The sequence below is a fragment of the Carex rostrata genome, chromosome 24 (genome assembly GCF_964058835.1).
Source record: "Carex rostrata chromosome 24, lpCarRost1.2, whole genome shotgun sequence".
Taxonomy (NCBI): Eukaryota; Viridiplantae; Streptophyta; class Magnoliopsida; order Poales; family Cyperaceae; genus Carex; species Carex rostrata.
The window spans coordinates 7,835,093-7,858,955 of record NC_135941.1 but is presented as its reverse complement, the minus strand read 5'-3'; the positions used below and the strand labels follow the sequence as shown (position 1 = coordinate 7,858,955).

Here is a 23,863-nt window from a genome sequence, read left to right as displayed (position 1 = left end):
CTGATGAGGGTCGCATCGACTCTGATGAGGGTCGCATCGGATGTGATGAGGGTCGCATCAAATGTCTCAGATTTCAGTAACTTCTCTGATTTTGCCCGTTTTCGCCTGATTCCTGCAAAGTAAGAACCAAAACATAGCAGTACCACATTCTATGGATATTCAATGTAGAAGGCACCATTTGTTGGTTCAAAACATAGATTTTTGTATGGAAACAAGTCGAAATAATAGGTCTAATAAAGTGATATCAATATATATATATATATACACACACACACACATATATATATATACATATAGAGTAAAGCTAATATACACTTAAGTGTACTGTACTCTTAAGTTTAGGCCCTTCGTTTTCTTTAAAAGTCGTGCAGATTCTTTAAAAGTCGTGAAAGCACGACTTTTAAAGAAATCGAACGGCCTAAACTTAAGAGTACGGTACACTTAAGTGTATATTAGCTTTACTCTATACATATATATATATATAGAGAGAGAGAGAGAGATGGGCTATGGTGCATTGCAATGCATGAAACCCCCATTATGCATTGCACTATAATCACGGATTTAAAGTCCAAACGACCGATCCGAACCGTTAGATGTTTAATCCATATTGAAATGTGCTTGGAGACCAAATTTTACATTTTTTGGAATTTTTTTACTATTTATTAAGCATTTTTGAAAATTGCTGTTTTGCTGTGAACAATAAAAAACAGTAAAAATTTTTGGACCATCAGATCAGAGACTTTCAAAATTGCTTAATAAATAGTAAAAAAATTCCAAAAAATGTAAAATTTGGTCCCCAAGCACATATTAATATGAAGAACAAGATGAATGGTTCAGATTGGTCGTTTAGACTTTAAATCCATAATTAATAGTGCAATGCATAAGGGGGTTCATGCATTGCAATGCACCATAGCCCATCTCTCTCTCTCTCTCTCTCTCTCTATATATATATATATAGAGTACGGATAACGCGCTTCCTCTAGCATATGGGCCGAAATGCTTCCGGTGGAAATTTCAAATTTCAACATCCAAAAAGTCGATCTGAACCGTTCATCTCCTTCTCCATATTAATATCTGCTTGGAGACCAAATTTTACATTTTTCTCAAATTTTTTACTATTTTTTAAGCCACTTTGAAAATCGCTGATCCAACGGTGGCTTAACAAAACAGTAAAATCATTGGATCAGCGATTTTCAAAGTGGCTTAATAAATAGTAAAAAATTTCAGAAAAATGTAAAATTTGGTCTCCAAGCAGATATTAATATGGAGAAGAAGATGAACGGTTCAGATCGACTTTTTGGATTTTGAAATTTCAAATTTCCACCGGAAGCATTTCAGCCCATATGCTAGAGGAAGCGCGTTAGCCATACTATATATATATATATAGAGGTGGGCTACGGTGAGTTGTGAAGTAAAACGCGTTTCTACTTCACGCCGTATTTTTATTTTGAAAATCCAAACGACCGATCCGAACCGTTAAATGTTTAATCCATATTGAAATGTGCTTGGAGACCAAATTTTACATTTTCTGGAATTTTTTTACTATTTATTAAGCATTTTTGAAAATTGCTGTTTTGCTGTGAACAGTCAAAAACAGTAAAATTTTCTGGACCATCAGATCAGCAACTTTCAAAATTGCTTAATAAATAGTAAAAAAATTCCAAAAAATGTAAAATTTGGTCTCCAATCACATTTCAATATGGAGAACAAGATGAACGGTTCGGATCGACATTTTGAACTTAAAAATCACAAAATATGAGCGTGAAGTAAAATAGTCGCTTTACTTCGCAACTCACCGTAGCCCATCTCTCTCTCTCTCTCTATATATATATATATATATACACATATAGAGCTAGGCTACGGTGAGTTGCGAAGTAAAGCGACTATTTTACTTCACGCTCATATTTTGTGATTTTAAAGTTCAAAACGTCGATCCGAACCGTTCATCTTGTTCTTCATATTGAAATGTGCTTGGAGACCAAATTTTACATTTTTTTTACTATTTATTAAGCAATTTTGAAAGTCGCTGATCTAATGGTCCAGAAAATTTTACTGTTTTTTACTGTTCACAGCAAAACAGCAATTTTTAAAAATGATTAATAAATAGTAAAAAAATTCCAAAAAATATAAAATTTTGTCTCCAAGCACATTTCAATATGGATTAAACATCTAACAGTTCGGATCGGTCGTTTGGACTTTCAAAATAAAAATACGGCGTGAAGTAGAAACGCGTTTTACTTCGCAACTCACCGTAGCCCATATATATATATATATATATATATATATATGCATATATTCACCATTTTTTATTAGTTGTCTCAACATAATATCCATTTCGACAGATATTCTTAAAGCTTAATAAATTTCTTTGAGACTTAGAAGAATATAATGCATCGTTAATATAAACTTATATTCCTCCATATAATAACAATATTGCTCTTTCGGAGCCTTCAATCATATTTTCTTTTATGTTTTTCTTATTCATTTTCTTCATTATTTTTCACTTCTAATAGAAAAATGTGTATTTTCATCATCACCACGTCCACATGAGTATGTCCATAAATTATTATGATTGTCATGTGTTGCTACATTCACTTCAGAGAATGAAACATAACTAAATTCATGATTTTTTTTATTTTTTTTATTTTTTTTTAAAAGAAAAACAACTCGTTATTTTGTTCAACTATAAAGGAACAAGATATCAACTCAAAATATTTTTGAAATCTTCTTCATCAGAAAGATTAAATCATTTAAAATAAAAAAAATGAATTTGCTGATAAAAGAAAATAAATTTTGTTACTAACAGTGTGAAGATGTACTTTAGAAAATCAATCATTACCTAATTTTTTTTCTTTATTCACCGATTTAATTAAATTTGGTAATATGATGAACACCTCCAGCATTATAAAATAAATATAAATTTTACATGAATTAAAACGATATAAGAATACAGATTTTTATAATCCCATTCAAATTGTATATTATAAAAAAATATGAGTATGATCTAAAATTAATATTGAATAGATTTAATATAGTCAGATCTAAAATTGCACATATGGATTAAAAAATTATGTTTAACAGATAGCTTCAGGCCATTTGATATTAATATAAAATAAATATAATATTAACTTTGATACACACTATTCATATGGCTCCAGGCCATTTCATTAACCATCATATAAATTTTTCTTTAATTCTTCTTCAGGAAGATCTTCTTAATATCTTTTGAAATCTTCTTCAAGAAGACTAAATTATTGAAAATAAAATATTGCATAAAAAAATAAGAATCAAATATAAATTTCACATTATAAAATTTATGATCAATGGATGGCTTCAGGCCATTTGATAAATTAAGGCCTTATGATTAATAGATAGCTTCGGGCGATTTGATAAAGTCCAGAATTTGTGATTAACAAATGACTTCTGGTCATTTGATAAAATTGAAAATTTATGATTAATAGATGGCTTCGGGCCATTTTATAAAGTTGAGAATTTATCTCAAATCGATAATCAATCAATTCATATCTAATTTATCTCAAATTTAACAATTTGCTCTCCTTGTCATTCAAATTTATATTTAGCAGAAGAGAGTCATAACATAATATAAAATAATAGATTGGTCTTCGGGCCATTTCATAAAGAATTGTAGTGTGTCATAATGTCAAAAAAATAATTTGATTTCTCAAGTATATATGAATAAATCATCTTATTGCATTTACCCATTACTAATTAGAAGTATCATTTAAATAAATGATATTAAAATAAAAAAAATCAAAGTTACCTCGAATCTTTAGCTAGTAGAGCTCTCGTGCTGATAACGTGTTATAAAATAAAGATAAACAAGCATAAGAAGAATAAACAAAATAGAGAGGAAAATATGACAATCTCTTTATTCATACATTTCTCATATGTGTACAATACAAGATTACAAAGCCTCTATTTATAGACTACAAATTGTAAATGAAAAAATCATCTAAATAAATGGAGAAATAAATTTCAATAGTGGTGGCCATCAATTCCAATTGTAGTGTATGGAGTAGTGGAAAATAAATTGATGATTTTGAGAGTTACAACATGAATGACATCCACACATTTATAATATATTTATAACATTTTCTATTTTTTCTAAGTTTTCCTCTCTCTTTTTCGCACATTAAACGAACTAAAAATGGAAGCAACAACCATAAGTGTATTACCGAATTTTTTATATATATCCAAAAAAATAATTAAATTTTAAAAACTAACCAAAGTTGCGCAGGATTTCGAAATCTACCCAAACTGCAAATTTTTTTTGCGGGTTTGTAATTTCAAAACAGCGGTTTAAAAAAAAAAAAGAGAGATACCTCAAAAAAAAATAGCGGTTTCAATTTTTTTTCCATTTTTCAGATTTTTTATTTAAATAGAAATATTTATAATTTATTTATTTTTTGTATTGAAATATTAGAAATATTTAATATATTTCTTTGAAAATAAATGGAATACTATATAATTTGATTTATTAAAAAGACTGCTACAAGTAATCTGGATCAACATTTTTCATGCCGGATTTTTTGCGTTTGTAAGAAAAATTAATATATTTCTTTGTGTTATTGGAAAAAAAATAAAAATATTTGGATTATGAGTTATTGATTTCGGTTTAAAAGTTACTTCTAGGTAATACATAAGATATTGTGATCCTTCTAGTACATTTAATTTATAAAATGTTGTATCTATATTTTGAGAATTCTTTTTTTAATAACAATCATTAAATAACTTAAATTTTTTTTTTCAAAAATAGATACAACTTTTTATAAATTAAATGTACTAGAAGGATCACAATATTTTTTGTATTTACTTAGAAGTGACTTTTGAATCGGGATCAATAACTGAGAATCCAAGCATTTTTATTTTTTTCCAATAACACAAAGAAATATATTAATTTCTCTTACAAACGCAAAAAATTCGGCATGAAAAATATTGATCCGGGTAATTTGTAATAGTCTTTCTAATAAATCAAATTATATAGTATTACATTTATTTTCAAAGAAATATATCAAATATTTCTAATATTTCAATATAAATAATAATAAATTATAAATATTTCTATATAAATAAAAAAAATTGGAACCTCAAAAATATTTTGTGGTTTCTTTTTTTAAACTGCTGTTATGGAATTCCAAAACCGCAAAAAATATTTGCGTTTTTTTTTTTATAAAATGTTTTCTGGAATTCCAAAACGACAATATTTTTTTGCTGTTTTAGACTGTATTACTGCATAAAAAATTTACAGTTTGGATAGATTTCGAAATCCTGTGCAAATTTGGTTATTTCTTGAAATTTAATTATTTTTTTGGATATTTATAAAAAATTCGGGGTTTTTAATAAAGATATAGAACTGGTCCGCAAAAGACATCCATCCATCAGGTCATTTCATCATAACACCCGCAGCAGTGTTTGATGATGATAATAAGATATTCCACGTCATAATTTTGTCTATAAACCTATGGTTGTTGCTTGCTATAAAACGCAACAATTTGCATCCAGTCATCCACATAATATCTTCTTTTATCTGTATTTTACTATTTTATTTCTCAAACTAGATCGTTTTCTCGTGTCACAAACGGGTCGCCTACGAGTGCGTATCCTCTGAGATATCTCAACTTTTGCGTGACCGACGTGTCCGGTGCCTATTCGGGGGTGATGTAGGGGGTCAGTATTATGTGTGCTTCGAGATTCGTGCAGAACGTAGTTAAACGGTTGGGATATTACATAAAGTCACGCAAAGTTTGAGATATCTCAGAGGATACGAATTCGTCGCGTACTGCCTACTGGCCCTACACGTGTCACATCAGTTAGCCTCATCAGGAACACGTTTGCTGGTAGTCGCGTAAGTAACTTTTGTAAAAATTAAGAAGCCCTGAGATACACTTAAATAACAATTATGCCATTAACGATGTAATGAGACTAATGACACCATCCGCTTGAGTGCATATCCTCTGAGATATCTCAACTTTTGCGTGACCGAAGTGTCCGGTGTCTATTCGGGGGTGATGTAGGGGGTCAGTGTCATGTGGGCTTTGAGATTCGTGCAGAACGTCTTTAAACGGTTAGAATTTTCCATAAAGTCACGCAAAGTTTGAGATATCTCAGAGGATACGAATTCCATCCGCTTGGGGTGAGTCATACTGTGTTGTCACGTCATCAAGTTAATTTTGTACGTACTATGTTGTGCATTGATCAAAATATTAATGGGTGGTCACGGTATGCGAATAATCACGCTTTGTTCAAATATGTCCTGACTCGCGTGATCATTTTATCATAATTTAAGTTGGTTTATTCAAAATTCATCATTTGATCAAGATCTAATGACTCTAATTACACATGACTTATGTAATTACATGCCATGCTGTGTCGTGCCGTGCTAAATTTTTAAAAGATGATCACAGTACGGGATACACAAATCACGGTACGTAATCGACATACATGACGTACCATTTTGTACCGCAACCGTGCTATTATGTGACGGAACGAGCTTTGCCGTGCCAATTTTCTCACTCTAGGTGAGGTCGCGATACTGTGTAGCATAGAATTAATTTTTTTTCGTTTTTAAAATCTAAATAACTCATCTAAACTGTTCAACATAAGTTTCACCTGCTAAAAGCCTGACACTAATAGAATGGCAACGATGTTATTTATTCCAATACGAGGTTCTCTTACATGCTACTGGACGGTCGATTGAGATGCTTTTGTCGCACTTCTCTTCCGTCTCCCACTGAGCAGTTCTTACTTCTTAATACCAAAAAAAAAAGAGAAAGAAAAACCTCAGTTCTCTTCAAAGAAGGAAAGATATATTATTAGGAAAAACCCAAGAGAAGAAATACGCTTTCCTTTCCATTGAAAGAGACATCAACAATCGGCGTGGGGTCGCCGCGCGATTTGTCAAATTCTATCCATCTTGCTAAGAACGAAGGTGCGAGAAAGACCTGAACCACACGCAATTTGTTCTTAGCAGGTGCTTATAAAAGACTTTTTAAGTCAGTTTCTAGCTTCACTTCTTCTCGGACACAAGTGAAGAAAGGTTAAGTTGTTTTCAATTAAGCTCAAAGGTTGATCAGGCGCCAATTGTAAGTATTTTTTTTATTTTTTTTTTGTCAATTCTTCAATTGTAATCTTACATGCTGCTTTGATCAAAATTTTGTCGGTCATTTGCATGTACACCAGCAAAAACATCCATTTTGTGCATTCAACTTGTCTAATTTTAACGAAGTTTAATCTCTAGGCTCTAAAAAACACTGGAAAGTGTACCATACTCATTGACTTATTTGATCTTCTTCAGGATTAATTTTGTAATTGGCTATTAGTTTGGATAATCATATGGTTGGGGACTTAAGACTTGAGCAGTTGAGCTGAGAGATCATTGAATTAAAGTCAATCACTTGTACTAAAACCGGATGCGCTATTGAGTACAAAATTTTGCACAATCACCGAACTAAAATTTCATCTTTCTTTTTCTGAAAAGACAACTTTGATTTAGCACAAATTGACAGAGCAAATTTTTAACTTATCAAAATTATTTCTGTAGAAATTCCAAACATGAGAGCTGGAAACTCTTCGGTCAACCCAAACCCAAAGGAAATTTCCTCCATACAATCACCGCTTCTACCAATAATAGCACTAGATGAAGACACTGACATGCCGGAGGAATTTCCTGAGTTCAAAACTGGTGGGTCTTTTTCTGGTGCCGTCTTCAACCTCTCAACGTCTACTGTGGGTGCCGGTATCATGGCCCTACCAGCCACAATGAAGGTCTTGGGTCTTGTGCCGGGGATTTTGTTGATTTTGTTTGTTGCTTGCTTGACTGAGGTATCTCTTGAGCTTCTCGTCAGGTTCACAAGTGCGTCCAAGATGAACACATATGGGAGAGTTATGCGGGACGCATTTGCTAGACCTGGAAGGATTCTTCTCCAACTATCCATTATTATCAATAATGCCGGCATTATGGTTGTGTACATGATTATAATTTGTAAGTCTTCGTATCATATCTGGATTAATGACAGTCTGACATGATGCTGCTTATTGTCCTTTGTGCATGTTATGCACTTAAGCTTAACTACAAGAGCACGGCTATTTCTTTTAATTTATTCCCTGTTTTGTTTCTGGAGCATTTTCGGGTGTTTAATCACATAATTGGTAATATATGGACAAGAAATTAGGGGGTTATAATTGCATACATTACAGAATATTGAATGAGAATTTTCAGTTTTAGACTCTGTTGGGGGTAATTTTAGATGCTATTTCAGAATTGATGGTATTGGTTCCATCAAGGTTTTTGGGTGTTTAAATTGAGGGTAAATGGGCTAGTTTTGGGTTTCGCATTGATGTTTAGCGGATAATGAGGGTTAATTGTGCCTGGACTGAAGTAAGCAATGGTTCAATTGACACTTAAGGATCAATTTAATGCTTACTCGGTTGTTAGTGCCATTACTTTTGTATATTCTATAGCATAACTATTGTATAATTTGTTGAGGAATATCTATCCTAGTGACGTCTTGTTTCATTTGACTTAAATTTTCATCTAATTTGTAATCTTTCTGTTAAAAGGTGATGTTTTGTCGGGAACTTCATCTAGCGGTACGCATCATACTGGTCTCTTGGAAGGTTGGTTTGGAGATCACTGGTGGAGTGCTCGCACTTTTGTCCTACTCATTACTACAATTTTTGTGTTCACCCCCCTTACATACCTTAAGCACATAGGTTTGTTTCACCAGCTCTCTCAGAATCTTATACATATGATCACAATACCTTCAGTACAACAAAGACCAAAATGCCAGAAAAGTGTGTACAGTACTAAATCAAATCTTTTGAATGCAGATTCATTGAGATACACATCAGCTCTTTCAGTTGCCCTGGCGATTGTATTTGTCGTTGTTACCGCTGGAATTACTATTTTTAAGCTGTGCACTGGAACTATAGAAATGCCACGACTGTTTCCTCAAATTACAGATTTGGCATCTGTATGGAACTTGTTTACTTCAGTGCCAGTTATTGTTACAGCCTATATTTGTCATTATAACCGTACGTTCCTCTCTTCTCTTTTAAGTTCTTCTAATTGTTTGGAAACATTAATGCATTGCATAAATAGCAGACATTATACTGTACTGTCCATTCCTAGGTTGCTTATGTAAAGTTTAAGGTGCATGCTCAAATTCAATATAGCAAGAAGTATATTGGGCAAGTTTAATAGGTTGATAGCTCTCCGCAATGTTATATGTAGGCATCATTATTTTCTGGGCAGAAAGAGGAAAAACCTGGCCCAACATTCACATGTAAAAGAAAATGAAAAAGAAAAATTATTTTGCACAATAGACGTGCAAACTTCTGATAAAAAAGTCAGAACAGCAGACCTAATAAGTTTAATACTGGGTACTGATTTAGGGAATGCTGATTATCATTAATTTATAATGTTTGCTGCTGAATCAAGCTCCCAAAACGCCTTAATCTAGCCCTCAAACAAAAAAAAAAAAAAAATCTTTTCCAATCAATTTTGACTGGGCAACTCTTACTTCTTTGCAGTTCACAGCATCATAAATGAGCTAGAAAACTCATCTAAAATTCAACCTATCATAAGGACCTCCCTGGGGCTTTGCTCTATTGTATACGTCCTCACAAGTGTATTTGCATACCTCCTTTTCGGAGAGGAGACCCAAGATGACGTGCTCACTAACTTTGACTCTGACCTGGGGGTCCCCTTCAGCACGCTCCTAAACGACATAGTGCGTGTCAGTTACGTGCTTCATATAATGCTCGTGTTTCCCCTTGTCTTTTTTGCACTGCGGGTCAACCTTGACGGACTCTGCTTCCCATCCAGGAGGCACAAGCCGCTTGCTCATGACAACAGGAGGTTCTATTCTTTCACTGTGGGGATTCTTGTAGTGGTATATTTCATTGCAATTTTTGTGCCTAGTATATGGGATGCATTTCAGATTACAGGCGCGACTGCTGCTGTTTGTATCGGTTTCATCTTCCCTGCCTCTATTGTACTCAAGTAAGCCCTCCTGTCAACTAATTGGTCTTTAGATATTTACCACTTCATGTGTACCCTTTACATGTATAGAAATTTAGGATTTTAGTATTTTACCCTTGGAAAACTGCAAGTAGGCAAAATAGGAACTCATAATCAATAAAGAAAAAATCAAATTTAGTTGTTGATTACATTGTGTGACCAAAATAACCTTACTGTCCTGGTTGGGTACTTGCTTTCTAAACTGACAATGTCATCTGATTATCATATGCAGTAGAATTTGTCCAGTGTTCAAAAGTAATTCTTAAAGTAGAATTTTCTTCAAGAAAAAAGAGTTTTCATGAGTCTGAAAGTTGAGTTTTGGAAGAATAAATGTGATGATGATATACAAAATTTTGAGGGGAATGTGGGCAAATTTATATAAATTTTCTTCAAGCCTTTTTTGTAGTTAGTAAATAACTACTTGTCTGGACCCCTTATGGTCATTTTAAGAAACAATTTTATGGTCATTTAGCCGAAGTGAAGTGTTGTCCTGCATTAAAATACAAGTTGCTGTCTAAATTATGGGTAACTTCTAATTACAAGAATAATCATACGTTCTATCAAATTTTAGGGATCCTCATGGAATTGGAAGCAAGAAGGACAAGATTTTGTCCATCTTCATGATCGTACTCGCTGTATTTGCAAATGCGGTGGCATTATACAGTGATGCTTATGCTATTTTTCGTAAGAAAAAGGAGGCATGATTCTTCCCAGGAACCAATTATTTATTTCCTCGTGTGCGTAGTAAGATATACAGTTTCTTTTGTTGGGTCTAAAGGTTTATTTTTGCCCTGCTGGTCCAGTCATTGAAAGATGCAACCAACTCAACCCGCAGTTGAGAACTACATCTATTTTAGATATTTCTAGGAGATTTATTGCTTAAAAGCATCTGCTCTAATTACAAACATATGGGGTTTCTATTTGTCAGAATAATCCTTTCTTTTTTCTGTGCTTGTTCAGTTTTTATATTTTACTATGAGGAGGGATCACTTACAACATTTAAAAGTTACATCTTACAACAATTTAGTTTTGTAATTTTTAAAGTCCAAACAGCCGATCCAAACCGTTCAACATGTAATATGTACTAAAATTTGTTTGAAGATCAAATTTTACATATTTTTTTGAATTTTTTTACTATTTATTAAGTATTTTACAAAACAGTTGTTTTTCAATGGTCCAAAATTATCTAAACACAGCAGTTTTGTAAAATACTTAATAAATAGTAAAAAAAATAAAAAAAATGTAAAATTTGATCTTCAAACACATTTTAATACTGATTACATGTTGAACGGTTGGGATTGACTATTTGAACTTTAAAAATCACAAAATTAAATTGTTGTAAGCTGGTGTGACTTTAAAATGTTGTTGTAAGTAGATCCCTCATCTTTTATAGGTATATAGCTTTTGCAGTCCATTTTGAATTCTTGATACACTGCATTTGGTATGTTTGTCTACCATAAACTTTCAAATCTGAACTGTTTAAGGAACAGAAATGATAGCAGCTTTCACTGGAGCAATAAGAGCTCTTGAAATTGACCAATATACAAATTAATCAATGGCGTTTTGAAGCCAAACGGGTCAACGCCAGATATAACAGATTGCCACTGCACAGAAATGCTGCGATTTCACCCCTGTTGGAAAAGCAATAGGATTGCAGAGGCAAAGCAACTTTGCCTGAGATCAAAATTAAATTCCTCTGTAAGTCTGTCATATTTCTTGATCAGGTCCAAGTGACCCGCCACACAGAAGTAGCAGCTGGTAGTGCCTCATAACACACCCTGAGAAATTATAGATTCCTTCAGGCTGGGAGAGTGGGAGGATGATAATTGGGGTAATAATTGTAGTGTGTTATTATGTGGTTCCACACGTCCAGTTGTTACAGAGAAATGGACAATGGAACAGCTTACCACCAGTGGATCTTTGTCGGATAAGTGGGCCCCGCGCGGATAATGACATGTCATCAATGAGATATCCGTAAAAATCACATTCCCAACAACAGTAAGCACGATCATTTATGGCTTCTCCTGTTCTCCAGTCCTCGACTGTTTCAACTCGGACTTGTTTGCTGATTGATTGGCGTGCCTCATTGGTCAAAGTTGCGCTTGCCTTGCACCGCGCAAATCTCTACCCCGTCATTTCTTTCTACCCAAAAAAAACTACACTGATACAGGCGTACTGTACTGTTTACTTCTAGTACCTTTCCTCAGAATAAAAGAACAAATGATACCTTCTACTCCTATGACTTTTTTCTTTTTGGAATACAAGCTGGGGCTCTTGTATTGTATTGTATGGCATTATGAAATTGTGATTAGTCACAAGATTTACAAATTAAATCCGAATTAAACTCAAATAATTCATTTTTTTGGTGATGCCGATCTGAACGCCGAATTATTCTATTGACTGAACTTTGACCGAATTAAACTCGAATAATTCATGAATTTTACGAACTTTTCCCAAATTTTACGAATTATTTGCGGATTTTTCCTAGGACATTTTTTTTTGCTCTCTTACAGGACTGAGATCTCTGGTCCGGATAATTCCAAATTATTCCCGAATTATACCCGAATTATTCTCGAATCACAAATTTTTGACCTCGTCGGACCGAACCCAAATAATTCATTTGTCACTATATTTGTGAATACAACTTAATGACCCGCTACATATTTCACTACTAACACCTGGCTGCAGATAATCTAAACGAAATCCATTCGGATAAGGATGCTATGAATTGGTTTGGATCTCCTGTGGCGCTGCTGGTCACGTATTGTGTGCACAAATTCCAAAATGTTCGCATGCAAGTCTGCAACCCCCCCAGTTTGCTGCAGTACTTGGACGCATCCTTCATTAACACTTCTCTTTTTTATTCTCCTTCTCAAAATTCTAGAGAGACGACCTCAAGAATTAAGATGCACATTGAAATACACAAATAAGATATTACATAAGTAATGTGCAATTATCTAAACTTTGACAACTAAGTTGAAACTTATTTTGACAACTGCCAACAACCCCTTTAATTTTTAAACACTAATCAACACTTGATATTTCACAATGAATATTTAATATTATATAAAACTCACTTAGCTATTGCAAAATACATACTTGCTACTTCCGAGTTACCATATATATTATTTAAATAATTCTAAATTACACACTTGTACCACTACAGATTGCCTACCGAGTTTTTTTGGGGAATTGGCAATACAATGATTAGGCCTTTAGAGGAATAAGGACTAATCTTCTTACAAGATAACTACAATATTTCTAATCTTAAATGTAATTTGCTGCTCTAAAGTATCTACATCACTGATACTATGAGAGTTTCTAATCTGATGTGGCAATTTCTAATTCAATTTCAGAGATGTGAGGGAGTTTCTTATTTAAAAACTATTTATAAACTCTACATTAAATGATTGGTTGAAATTATTTCTCCTTGTAATTTTATTATAGAAATTATAAAATTAATTTCAGAAATATGAGACTAAAAAACTTAAGAGACCTTAATTTTTAAAAAGTGATTAACAGTTATTTAGAAATCATATTGAGTTTTAAAGATGTAGATGCTCATTATACGATTATGGGTCTTTATAAAGTTAATCTTAATGTTAAATTAAAAGAATAAAAAAAAAGTTACATGCAAAATAGCATAGTGTTCCTGTTTTAAAAATATTATTTAATCAGGATACATCGACCGTAGAAGTAATAAACCCATTATTACTTTACACCTAATGAAAGATGAACATGATACATGTAGAACTTTTCTTACATCTCGCGCATCTTCTATTTATTTCATCATACAACAAGAAGGGCATTCCATCAACTCGCATTTATTCTTAGAAAATAATGCCCCAATTTACATGCAGTAAGGGTAAGCCATACCCTTAATCCTTCCTTTAATTGATGAGCTTGTTATGTACTTGAATGAAAAGCATTTTGCACGCATCATAAAATCACAAGACTCAGCCTTTTACAAGGAACTCATAGTTGAAACCCCTCACCCGGCTTTGTTGCGACCTCTTGGTTACTTAGTTGTGGGTTAGTACCAAAATTCATGCTCATGACATTGTGGAGCTCATCTTGCCAAGAGGTGGGCATCTTTACACAAAAAATAATAATAATAAATTGTAAGAAAAACAGATGGTCAATTTCATAAATGTTCACATTGTATACCAAACCTGTAGAATAATGAGCCCCAAGTCCTTCTCCCTTTTGTTGTGCTATAATAAGCCAGTTGTGCAATAAGGGGCATTTAAAGTAATTCAAAGAGAACTGCCAACCTAATTATTTATGATCCATTATTATTGGCTAACATCAATTTGAGATCTCAGAAGAGATATTGCATTTGCATGTACTGAAGTGTTTTCAAAATCCAGCTTCCCTACACCAAATTAAAGAATATGTACTTCTATTTTGTTAAGCTTGCACTGAACTATACAGACTTCTTAGCTTATTAAGATAATGCAATTTGAGTTATAAACCTCTGTCAATTTATTAATGTTCTAAACTTTTTTTTTGTTTCCAATTGAAACAGGAGAGGGTTTCTAATTATCCAGCAGTTTGCAATAATTTGTAAGTCGGTGCAAATGTTTCCATATTTCGAATTAACACCAACGATCTGGAGATAGTTGCTGTAATGGAAAATGTATATGCTACTATATTGTTGATGACTTTGCTCCTACATCTAAATTAGCTATGCCTTAATAAATACAGTTAAAATAGAGTGTAAAAATGAGAAACAGATTGATCTGCTGGTTTTGTGATCTCTTCATAGTAGTTAGTAGTTACTCAGCATTGGGAATGTAAATGAGTAGAATGCAATTCAAAAATTTCCTAACTAAAGTTGCAGTTTGCACAGTTGGTTTCTACTTCAAAACAACTCAGAAACTTGAAGTTCCGTACTACCTGCACATGAGCTTCATCTTCTTCTTCTTTTTTTCCTTTTTCAGTTTTCAAGTACTATAAAAATAATGGGTATAACTACAGAAACCCAGAACAAACAAGTATCAAAACTAGCCTCGCCACATTTTTGTTAAAATTTGGTATTGAAATGCTTTCAATTTACCTGAGGATGATTGGGATCTTTGAATGGATTCATTGTAGATAACGGGTTGTTGATAGCTCGTCTAAATGGTTCGGACGGGTTTAACATGCCTGATAATCCAGGTGGGAGCAAACCCGGTTGTGAGTGCAGCTGAGAGTGAAACATTTCATGTGTGAAACCGACTGTGGAAGAACAACCACCGCGCCCTTGTAAAATCTACACATTTCAAACAAAAATTAAAATATATCATGCATAATATGTTCTGATTTAAAATATAATAACAATAATTGACAGAGTTAGATATTTAGGTACATCTTTTGAGAGGAGTGCTTCAATATTGAGGTCCAGCCTTGGATTTACAGCAGCAAGTTTCATGGAAAGAAACTACATGACAAATAAACAAACAAAACAATAAGTTAAAATATAAGACCAACAATGATTAAGTAAAATATCTCGGCTCTAAAATACAATTATGCATACCTCCACTTTTTTTTTTTTTTGAGAGAAAGCATACCTCAACTTGTCGTTGCAATGACTGAACATAATTTATGATCTCGTCCAGCATAACAGCTTTACCTGTCACCTACATCCCAAATTTTTAAAAGCTTGAATTACGAAAATTTGTTAAAATTTCCAATAAATTTCAAACTATTAATGATACACCATTTCTGGCAAAGTTACCTTGCTACATCCTGGCACGAGTTCTTGCAGGTACTTCATTCTCTCACTAATCTTCTCTCTTCTCACCTGAAAACATTACAGCATAAGAGGGTTGCAAAATGACCACTTTACCCTTCAGCTTTAAAGCAAGGCAAAATGAACTTACTCTTTCGGCAAGGCTGTGGCTGTTTGTGGCCTGGCCACGTCGTGCTCTGACATGAATGTAATCTCCTTTTGAAGCATCGGCTGCATCCTTACCATTCTTTCCAGCATTTTTACTACCACTATTTTCTACTTCTTTTTTAGTCTCTGAGGTTTGCTTGCCAGTTTCTTCTTGTGATTTCATGCTAGCTTGCCCTTGTTCCATCGCCACATCCTATGACAGTAGTATTTATTAAACTTTTTATTTATAATGATTTATTATATGTTTGGTGGGGAAGGGTGTATAGGCAACAATATAACAAATTGACGATATGCACATTTTCTTTAAAATTACCCTTCTCTAAGCACCTCTTAGATTTAAAATGAATTCAATGATGTTGAAAACCTAAAAAATGTCATGGTGGGAACAACAATGGGTCAAGCATCAATATAATTATAAACAGATATCACCTTCAAGACTATACCGCCCTCTCTTGATTTGTTCAAAATAATTGAATAAATTAATAAAAAAAAATGTTCCTCCTTTTCATTTTCTCATCAATTTGGAAATTTTTGGATAAAATGAAGCAGTAAATGATTTAGATGTCAACCGAATATACTCTTTAAAATAAATTATTGTTAACAGCAACTGCTAATTTCCTTATTTATCTAAAAATAAGATTCTAATATCTACCTGATTGGTTCTTTTTCTCTTCTTGGCACCACTGTCATTTTGTGAAGAATCAGCATTTGCATTTGCATTATCTTCATTAGAAATTCTGTCATCGGCCCCTTCATTACTCTCAGTGTTCTTCTCAATAGTTCCTAGATTTTTAAGTTGATTCCCATGGCTGGATCCAGAACCAATAGACATGGAATTCAACTCTCCCTTTTGAGTTTGATTCAAGACCGAATTACTCATCCCTCCATTAAAAGCACCATTTGCACCGAAGCACGACAATCTAGCTGCTCTCTCTATGAAACCAGGTTCAGATGGGAAATTGGGTAAACCTGGTGGGATAACACCCGAAAAGGGAAATTTATTTGAAGATTGGTTTAAAATACTAGGATTGAAGGATTCGACCATGGGATTGGAGAGATTTGGCATTCCAGGCCAGAGAGTAAATGGAGAACCGGTACCGGTACCTGGTACCATGCCAATTGGACCCCCAAATTGAGGGATCAGTTGGGGGTCTAGTTGATCCCCATTTCTCTTCTCGAGTCCATTGCTTTCGCTCAAATCCATTGCCTCCTGTTGCTTTGCTTTCTTCTCTAAAGATTAAAAGGAAAGGAAACTGTGGTCTTTGGAGTGTAATCTCTAGAGAGCACAGAAACCCAGTTCAACAAGAAGAAAAAATGATAGAGAGAGGGAAAGTAAGAGAGGAAGCCCAAAACGAACTGTTAAAAAGCGGAGAGGTACCTTCTCTTCTCTTCTCTTCTCTTCTCTTCTCTTAATAGTAGAGACTAGAGACTAGAGAGGGGGGGATTGAAGGCTTAAAGGTTAAAGGAACCAGAGAGAGAGAGAGAGAGAGAGAGAGTTGAGGAGGAGAGAAAGGAAAGCGACCAACCAGACAGTGAAAAGGAAAGTAGAGAAAAGGAAAGATACCCACTTGAGATTCCCACAGCAACTTTAATTAACCTAATCTATTCTAATCTAAGCTTGCTTGTGTTTGAGCCTTTTCTTAATGGAGCAGTTGATAAAGATTAAAGTTCTCTCTTCTCTTCTCTGTACCCTCTAATTTAATGCATTGCCCTTCCCGTCCCTTCCCTTCCCTTCCCTTGCCTAAGCCTATTTACCAAGCCCCCTCTATTTTAACCAAATAACCTTCTTCACTGCTCTATGAACACACATTCTTCATTCCTTGCCATTGCTTAAGTAATTAGAGATGAATAAATATGTTGAAGCTAAACCACTAATTTACTCCTGTCCATCAATTTGTCCTTTAGAAGAATTAATTTTCTTGGATAGCACTCTTCAGACTTTGCACAAGATTTAAAATTGCTTCCAATAAATAACTACATTAAATGTGGGTTATTATTATTTTTAATGATTTTTGTTAGAATACAGATATAACTTCATAACTCCGTCTCTGTGGTTTCTACACAGTATGTTCCAAGTCAGAAAAAAGAAGAAAGATTTGTGATAGACTTGACAAGTCAGCGGTAAAAAAAGCCTCTTTATGGAAATTAAACCCTCACGAATTGGGTAGTACTACTAGGATGGGTGATTTTTTGGAAAGTCTCTATATTGTTGATTCCGGTTAAATTTCATTTCTAGCCTATTCAGTTTGTTTGAAAATAAAGTCTTCAAAGAAGAAAGAAAGATACATAACTTCATATTCATACTGCATGGCATATTTTATATAGAAAAAAGTTTACCTAATTTTTCACTTCACCTATCCTTAAAATAAATTAGAATTCATGGTCAAACATGAAATCTGCCAAGTAATTTCACGAGGAAGGACCCTCTAAAATCAAGAGCAATGACAGTTGACCGGTCCATAACTAAATAAAATAAATTCATTTTTTTTTTTTACCAACTACCTATTGAAAACAAATTTTGAGGAAATTTATTATTTTAAAGGAGACAGGAGAGGTAAATAAATGATTAGCCATGCACCGGCCAAATAGGCCAATAGATTATTAATTCAAACCTGCAACCGTAAGATAAAGTAAAAAAAAAAAAAAAGCAATGAAGCAATTCTTCTTTAGTTTAACCAAAGATTTGTTTAGTTGAGCTATAGCTTTAATTGATTAGTGTTAGCTTTTAGCAAAGCTTGGTCTTTTATTTTACCTGACTGTTTAATTACAGCTCCTAGCTGTCATACTGACATTGCCAACCCCGTAACAGTATATTACATTATTCTAATCTCTCTCCCATGTGACTACTATTATCATACTTTGAATTAACAGTTTAACTTAAGCAGTTAGTCTCCTCTCCTCAAAAAGTTAAAAAAAACAAAAAAAAAGGCAAAGCACAAAAGTTAATCTTTTCTTGTTCATATCCTTCAAACACAAGTAAACTACACTAACCAAATTTCCTAGGAGATGCTGTTATAGGGAACCGCAGGTCTAATATTAGACTTTTTGCTGAGACATTTAATACTCTTAAGCTTAAGTTTTTATTATAAAATTTAAGCTTTTTGTAAAATGTATTAATGTATTCCTCTGAACCTGGTTCTGTTTTAAGTGAAATATAACACAAATTATTTTAAAATAAATTAGTACCGTGCAGAGCTTATATTACGGCCGTTATTTGGTGACAGAATATTTTGGGCCTGTTGGGCTTTAAAAGGCCGATAAGACCAGCACAAAAAAAGGAACTCTCCAAAGAGCCCCTACATTATTCTGATTTTGCACAAAAACCTGAATTGTTTTTTTTTTTTTTGAAATAGTCAAAAACCTGAATTGTTAGAGAAGCTAATTCAATGTCAGGTCATGATGTATATATGTCAAACGCTTAATCTATATATGCTTGTGTTAGAAATAATGAATCATAAAAATTAAATTACTCCAGCATTCTTGTGTTAGAAATAATGAATCATAAAAATTCAAGATCAGAATTACTCTAGTGGAAAGTAACTTGAATGTGAAGGTTCCTTTTATGTCTGATTTTTCTAAGCCATTTCATTGTTTGTCTAATCTTTTTTTTTTGGGGGTCTTAAGCTTCTTAGAATGCTAGTTGGAGACACCACAACAAGATACCGAGTGTGTCCCATTGATTCACAACCGAAATATCTAGTACTCAAGGTTCTCTCTTTTTCGGATATCTAGACCTAATTGTCTGAAATTTCTACTTTATCCTTTGAATGTGAGGTTTAGCACTGTATTTAGAGAATATGAAGAGATTCCTTCAAAAGGGTACATTTTTTTCAACGAAAAATGTATCTCTTCAGCGAAAGAACGCATCGATCACCTCAAGCAATAGTGCATTTTTCTCACATGATACTCAAATTCCAACAGTATCTAACTATGAAATATAAGAGGAAAAAAAAAACATTAATAGTTTTCATATCCAAATTTCTACAGTATCTAAATATGAAATATAAGAGAAAAGAAAAACATTAAAGGTACCTTAAATACCTATACTCAAATATTCAATCCTACTTTTATTAACTTACGTACTATGATTTTATAATCATAGTTAACATGAATATTTTTTTTTATAATATTAATATCTATTCGCACAAAAGTGTATCACAAAGTTTCAGTACAACAAGCTGTACCTTTTAAACCTTGAGTTAACTTCCGATTAAGACTGCAAGTGTACAATCCTATCGTATAATAAAATCAGGTATCGATCCACATGATGGTTCAAATGTAAACTGGACTCTACCTAAATTAGTTAGGTACTAGAAGTGAGAAAAAATTGAGTTGGTTTGTTTAAATTCCTAAATTTGATTGAAATAATTAAATGACAATAATTAAAAGTTTGGTTTTAAACAATTGTAAAAAAACGTTTTCAGGGTTTCAGATTTCATCTTCAACTCTGTCTCTCGGTACCTGACGGCACATGGCCCTCAAGTTAATACAGCATGCATATGTTTCTGCGTTGTTTCTTTGTGTAAGGATTCACTGACCGTGCCTAATATTCCTAAACCTTAACTCTCATATGTTGGCTTAATGAACTTGGTAACGGAAATGCAATTTCACCTTCTTAGGTTTCCAACCCTAAACTCTTGTTTATTGATATTCTACCTAAGTTATTTGTCAGATTTATTAAAGGCATACACCTTCTCTCGAATAATGAAAAAGTTCACCTCTTAGTTACAATTTGGTCTCGAAAACCTACCTCAGATACTTAGTTTAGTTGTAAGAAACATCAAGGCCAAAATACTAGAAAAAATGCTATAGACATCTAATAGTAGATAACAAGAATCATTCAAATAATTTAAACTAAGCAATTAAATAATACTCAGACAAATAAACACAAATATTCAACACAAATTCAAATAACATACACAATAAAATAGAGTATCCGACTACATTTTAACCCTAGAAACTAAATAAACTACTCAGACATGATCAAAAAACAAATACAACAAGTTATAGAAGAAATAGCCATGACAAAACCCGAAGAATAAAGAAAATCCGTGAAGAACTTTCGTTTTTCGCTTCTCAACTTTGTCTCGAAGCAAGCTGTCAAGTCCAAAACCCTAGGAATTGCTCTCTTGCTCTCAATAATGCAGAATGCCTTGGTCTTCAGCAAGAAATCTCGTATTATAGCCTTCCTTAACCGACTTTCCTTTAATTGGCCTCTGTATCCTGTTCTGATTTGTTTTCGAAAAAGGCTGACGCGACCCGCGTCAGATGTGATGCGGCCTGCGTGTCTGTGTCCCTCGCGTGAACGATGAGTGTCGCATCTGTGGTCGCGTCAGGGTGTGATGCGGCCCGCTTCGGATGTGACGCAGCCCGCGTGGAGAGTTTCAGAATTCCACTAATTCCCTGATTTCGCCTGTTTTCTGCAAAATAAGAATAAAAACGCAGCAGTATCACTTTCTATATATATTTAATGTAAAAGACGCAATTTGGTGGTTTAAAACACATATTTTGGTACAGAAATTTGTCGGAATAATATATCAAATCATGAGACATCAATATCTTATGGTAACACAAACTGAAAATTAAGTTGAATTTGGCAAATTAAGTTGAAAATGTGGATATTGCATTATTTGTTTGTTTTAAAATTTATTCCTTCCTCCAAACATAAGTTTACAATGTCAGAGGTTCTCTGGAGAGTCTCTTTCCGGAATCTATATTCATGTAGACAATTATGTTGTCTTTATTGACTATATATGTAAGGGCATTTGCAAATTATTTGAAAGGAAGGGGCTGCGTGCAGAGCTTTTCTGCAATTTCTATTGATTTGTACCAGATTTTCAATTTGGACCTTAGGTTTGTCCTCAAGCAAGCACTAGAAACAATGTTATTCAATGATGGTCATTCATTACATAGTCTAATTACACACAAAATAAAAAATAATTAGTTTCCTGACATATAGGTATGGGCTTCAACTGTGCAGCGTCAAATTCCACGATCACAATTTAAATCGTACGTACCAAGTTTCTTTGTCAAAATTGTAATTACGACGTAACTGCATTAAATATGTACTTTTAAAATTTATTAGTCTAAGTGACTATATTTTAATGGTTTTTTTTTTGGAGGAAAACTATATTTTAATGGTTCAAAAACCATAACCATCCGCCACCCCCCACCCACCGGTGAGGGAATGAAAGGACTTAACAACGTGCGGAAGGGAAGTCATAAGCTGTGATGTATAGGAATTCTTTCTTAGATACCTAATCTCATTATTACGAAAGAAAGTTACTAGTGTTGAGGTGGATCGAAGTCGAAGAAAGATAGCATAGGTCTTTAAGGGAGTTCCCCACCACCCCTACTCATGGGCGGACCCAATAAGAGTCAGGAATAGGCACTTGTCTACTTTTGAATTCGATTTTTTTTTAGATTTAGTAGTGTTTTATACTTGTACCTACCTCTAAATAGATATAATGCCTACTCCTGAATTTAATTTATGCTCCAGTAGAAGAAAATTATGCAGAAAAGAAAGTCAGTCCAGACTAATTCGCGTAAAAAGAAAAGAAAAAAAAAAGACGTAGTCCAACTCGCTACTCCACTTAAAAGAATCGTTGATTTGTTAGGAGAAGAATATGTATGCTACTAAGGATATAATTAAATATGTACTATGCCGTGATTAGTCACACCATAACTTGGATGACATGTTGTGTCGTGATCAAATTTGAAAGTATGGTCATGGCACGTAAACGGTCACAACACATTAATCACGCTGTGACCACACGTGACCGATCACATTTATCACGTTTAACTATTTTTTTTAATTTATGTTAGTTAATTTAAGATTCACCATTCGATAAAGATCTAACGGTTCTAATTATACGTGACCATATGTTGTGCCGTGGCTAAATCTTTTGCGTTACGTGCCTTGTCATGTCAAATTTTTGAAAGATGGTTACATAACGTAACCGACACATGTGCCATGATGGAACCATATCGTGCTGTGACGTATTCGGTCGTGCCGTTATTTTTTAGATCATATCCACTACTCCACTCTGATTTGCTAGGAGAAAAAAAATTACACTCTTATTAATATATTGTGCCTACCCCTGATCAAAATCTTAGATCCGTCCCTACCCCTACTCCTTGATCTCCGCCTTAGCGTCCCATCTCCTTGCTGCTTGTCCCGCCGCCTCATCTGTTTCTTGGCCTCTTGAAGCGATAGAGTTACTACAGCACTCTTATTTCTTTATTTACTCTCTGTAAATTAGAAAATAAATGTTTAGTTTTTGTGATGATGATGTTATGTGTTTGTTTTGTGCTACTTTTTGTTTCTTCTTCTTCTTTTTCTGTTTCGAGGTAACTGTCATGGACGAGTTGATTTAGTTCCCAGTCTGGTTTGATTCAGTGCATTTTTAGCTGATTGGTGACTGTCCTGGTCCGGTCGATTCAGTTCCCAGTCTGGTTTGGATTCAGTGCCCTTCTCGACTGTAATATGAGTACTGAGGAAACCATCTCTATACTCCTATCACTTTAATCAATCAAGAATGATCAATTTGCGTCCACAGAATGCACATATCTTGTGCATTTTTTGTACAGACACTGATTATCTAATTTTATGTAACAACTATTTTGTAACTTTTTCTATCAATGAATCTGCCTAATGGTTTTCAGCCAAAAAAAAAGCTGATAAATGAGGAAGAACCTTTTTTTTATTGAAATGGAGGTAAACTGAATTTGAGAAAGAAAATTAGAAATTTATTCGTAGTTTTAAGTTACTGAAAGAATCTCATAAGACCGCAAGAGAATAATTAACATTGGACCATGATGTTAGATGAGAAGATATAGCGAAAACAAGAAGATAAATATTTTTGTGTTAATGCAAAAAAAAAAAATATATATATATATATATATAGATCCATCATCCATGTGGAGTAAAAATAATATCT

The 23,863-nt window shown here is 33.6% G+C and overlaps 2 protein-coding genes across 2 annotated transcripts; one reads left to right on the top strand and one right to left on the bottom strand.

Moving 5' to 3' along the window:
* Positions 1-6,845: 6,845 nt before the first annotated feature.
* On the top strand, positions 6,846-10,988 carry LOC144575340 (amino acid transporter AVT6B-like). The gene is made up of 6 exons (XM_078325435.1): positions 6,846-7,103; positions 7,562-8,002; positions 8,581-8,733; positions 8,851-9,054; positions 9,553-10,024; positions 10,614-10,988. Exons 2-6 carry the CDS (start codon positions 7,573-7,575, stop codon positions 10,744-10,746), a joined length of 1,392 nt encoding a protein of 463 aa, XP_078181561.1. The 5' UTR covers positions 6,846-7,103; positions 7,562-7,572; the 3' UTR covers positions 10,747-10,988.
* A 2,661-nt stretch (positions 10,989-13,649) lies between these two features.
* On the bottom strand, positions 13,650-17,436 carry LOC144575341 (transcription factor bHLH76-like). Its single transcript, XM_078325437.1, has 7 exons — positions 16,576-17,436; positions 15,907-16,116; positions 15,762-15,827; positions 15,595-15,663; positions 15,393-15,464; positions 15,102-15,296; positions 13,650-14,134 (listed from the first exon to the last, which is right to left on the bottom strand). The coding sequence occupies exons 1-7, from the start codon at positions 17,125-17,127 to the stop codon at positions 14,018-14,020; spliced, it is 1,281 nt and encodes a 426-aa protein (XP_078181563.1). The 5' UTR covers positions 17,128-17,436; the 3' UTR covers positions 13,650-14,017.
* Positions 17,437-23,863: the final 6,427 nt, after the last annotated feature.

Coding starts and splice junctions, on each gene's coding strand:
- LOC144575340 (XM_078325435.1), top strand. CDS start 7,573: ATGAGAGCTGGAAACTCTTCGGTCAACCCAAACCCAAAGGAAATTTCC. Junction 8,734..8,850: donor TACATACCTTAAGCACATAG/GTTTGTTTCACC, acceptor TTTTGAATGCAG/ATTCATTGAGATACACATCA. Junction 10,025..10,613: donor CCTGCCTCTATTGTACTCAA/GTAAGCCCTCCT, acceptor ATCAAATTTTAG/GGATCCTCATGGAATTGGAA.
- LOC144575341 (XM_078325437.1), bottom strand. CDS start 17,127: ATGGATTTGAGCGAAAGCAATGGACTCGAGAAGAGAAATGGGGATCAA. Junction 16,117..16,575: donor AGAGAAAAAGAACCAATCAG/GTAGATATTAGA, acceptor CTACTGTCATAG/GATGTGGCGATGGAACAAGG. Junction 15,465..15,594: donor CATTGCAACGACAAGTTGAG/GTATGCTTTCTC, acceptor TTTGTCATGTAG/TTTCTTTCCATGAAACTTGC.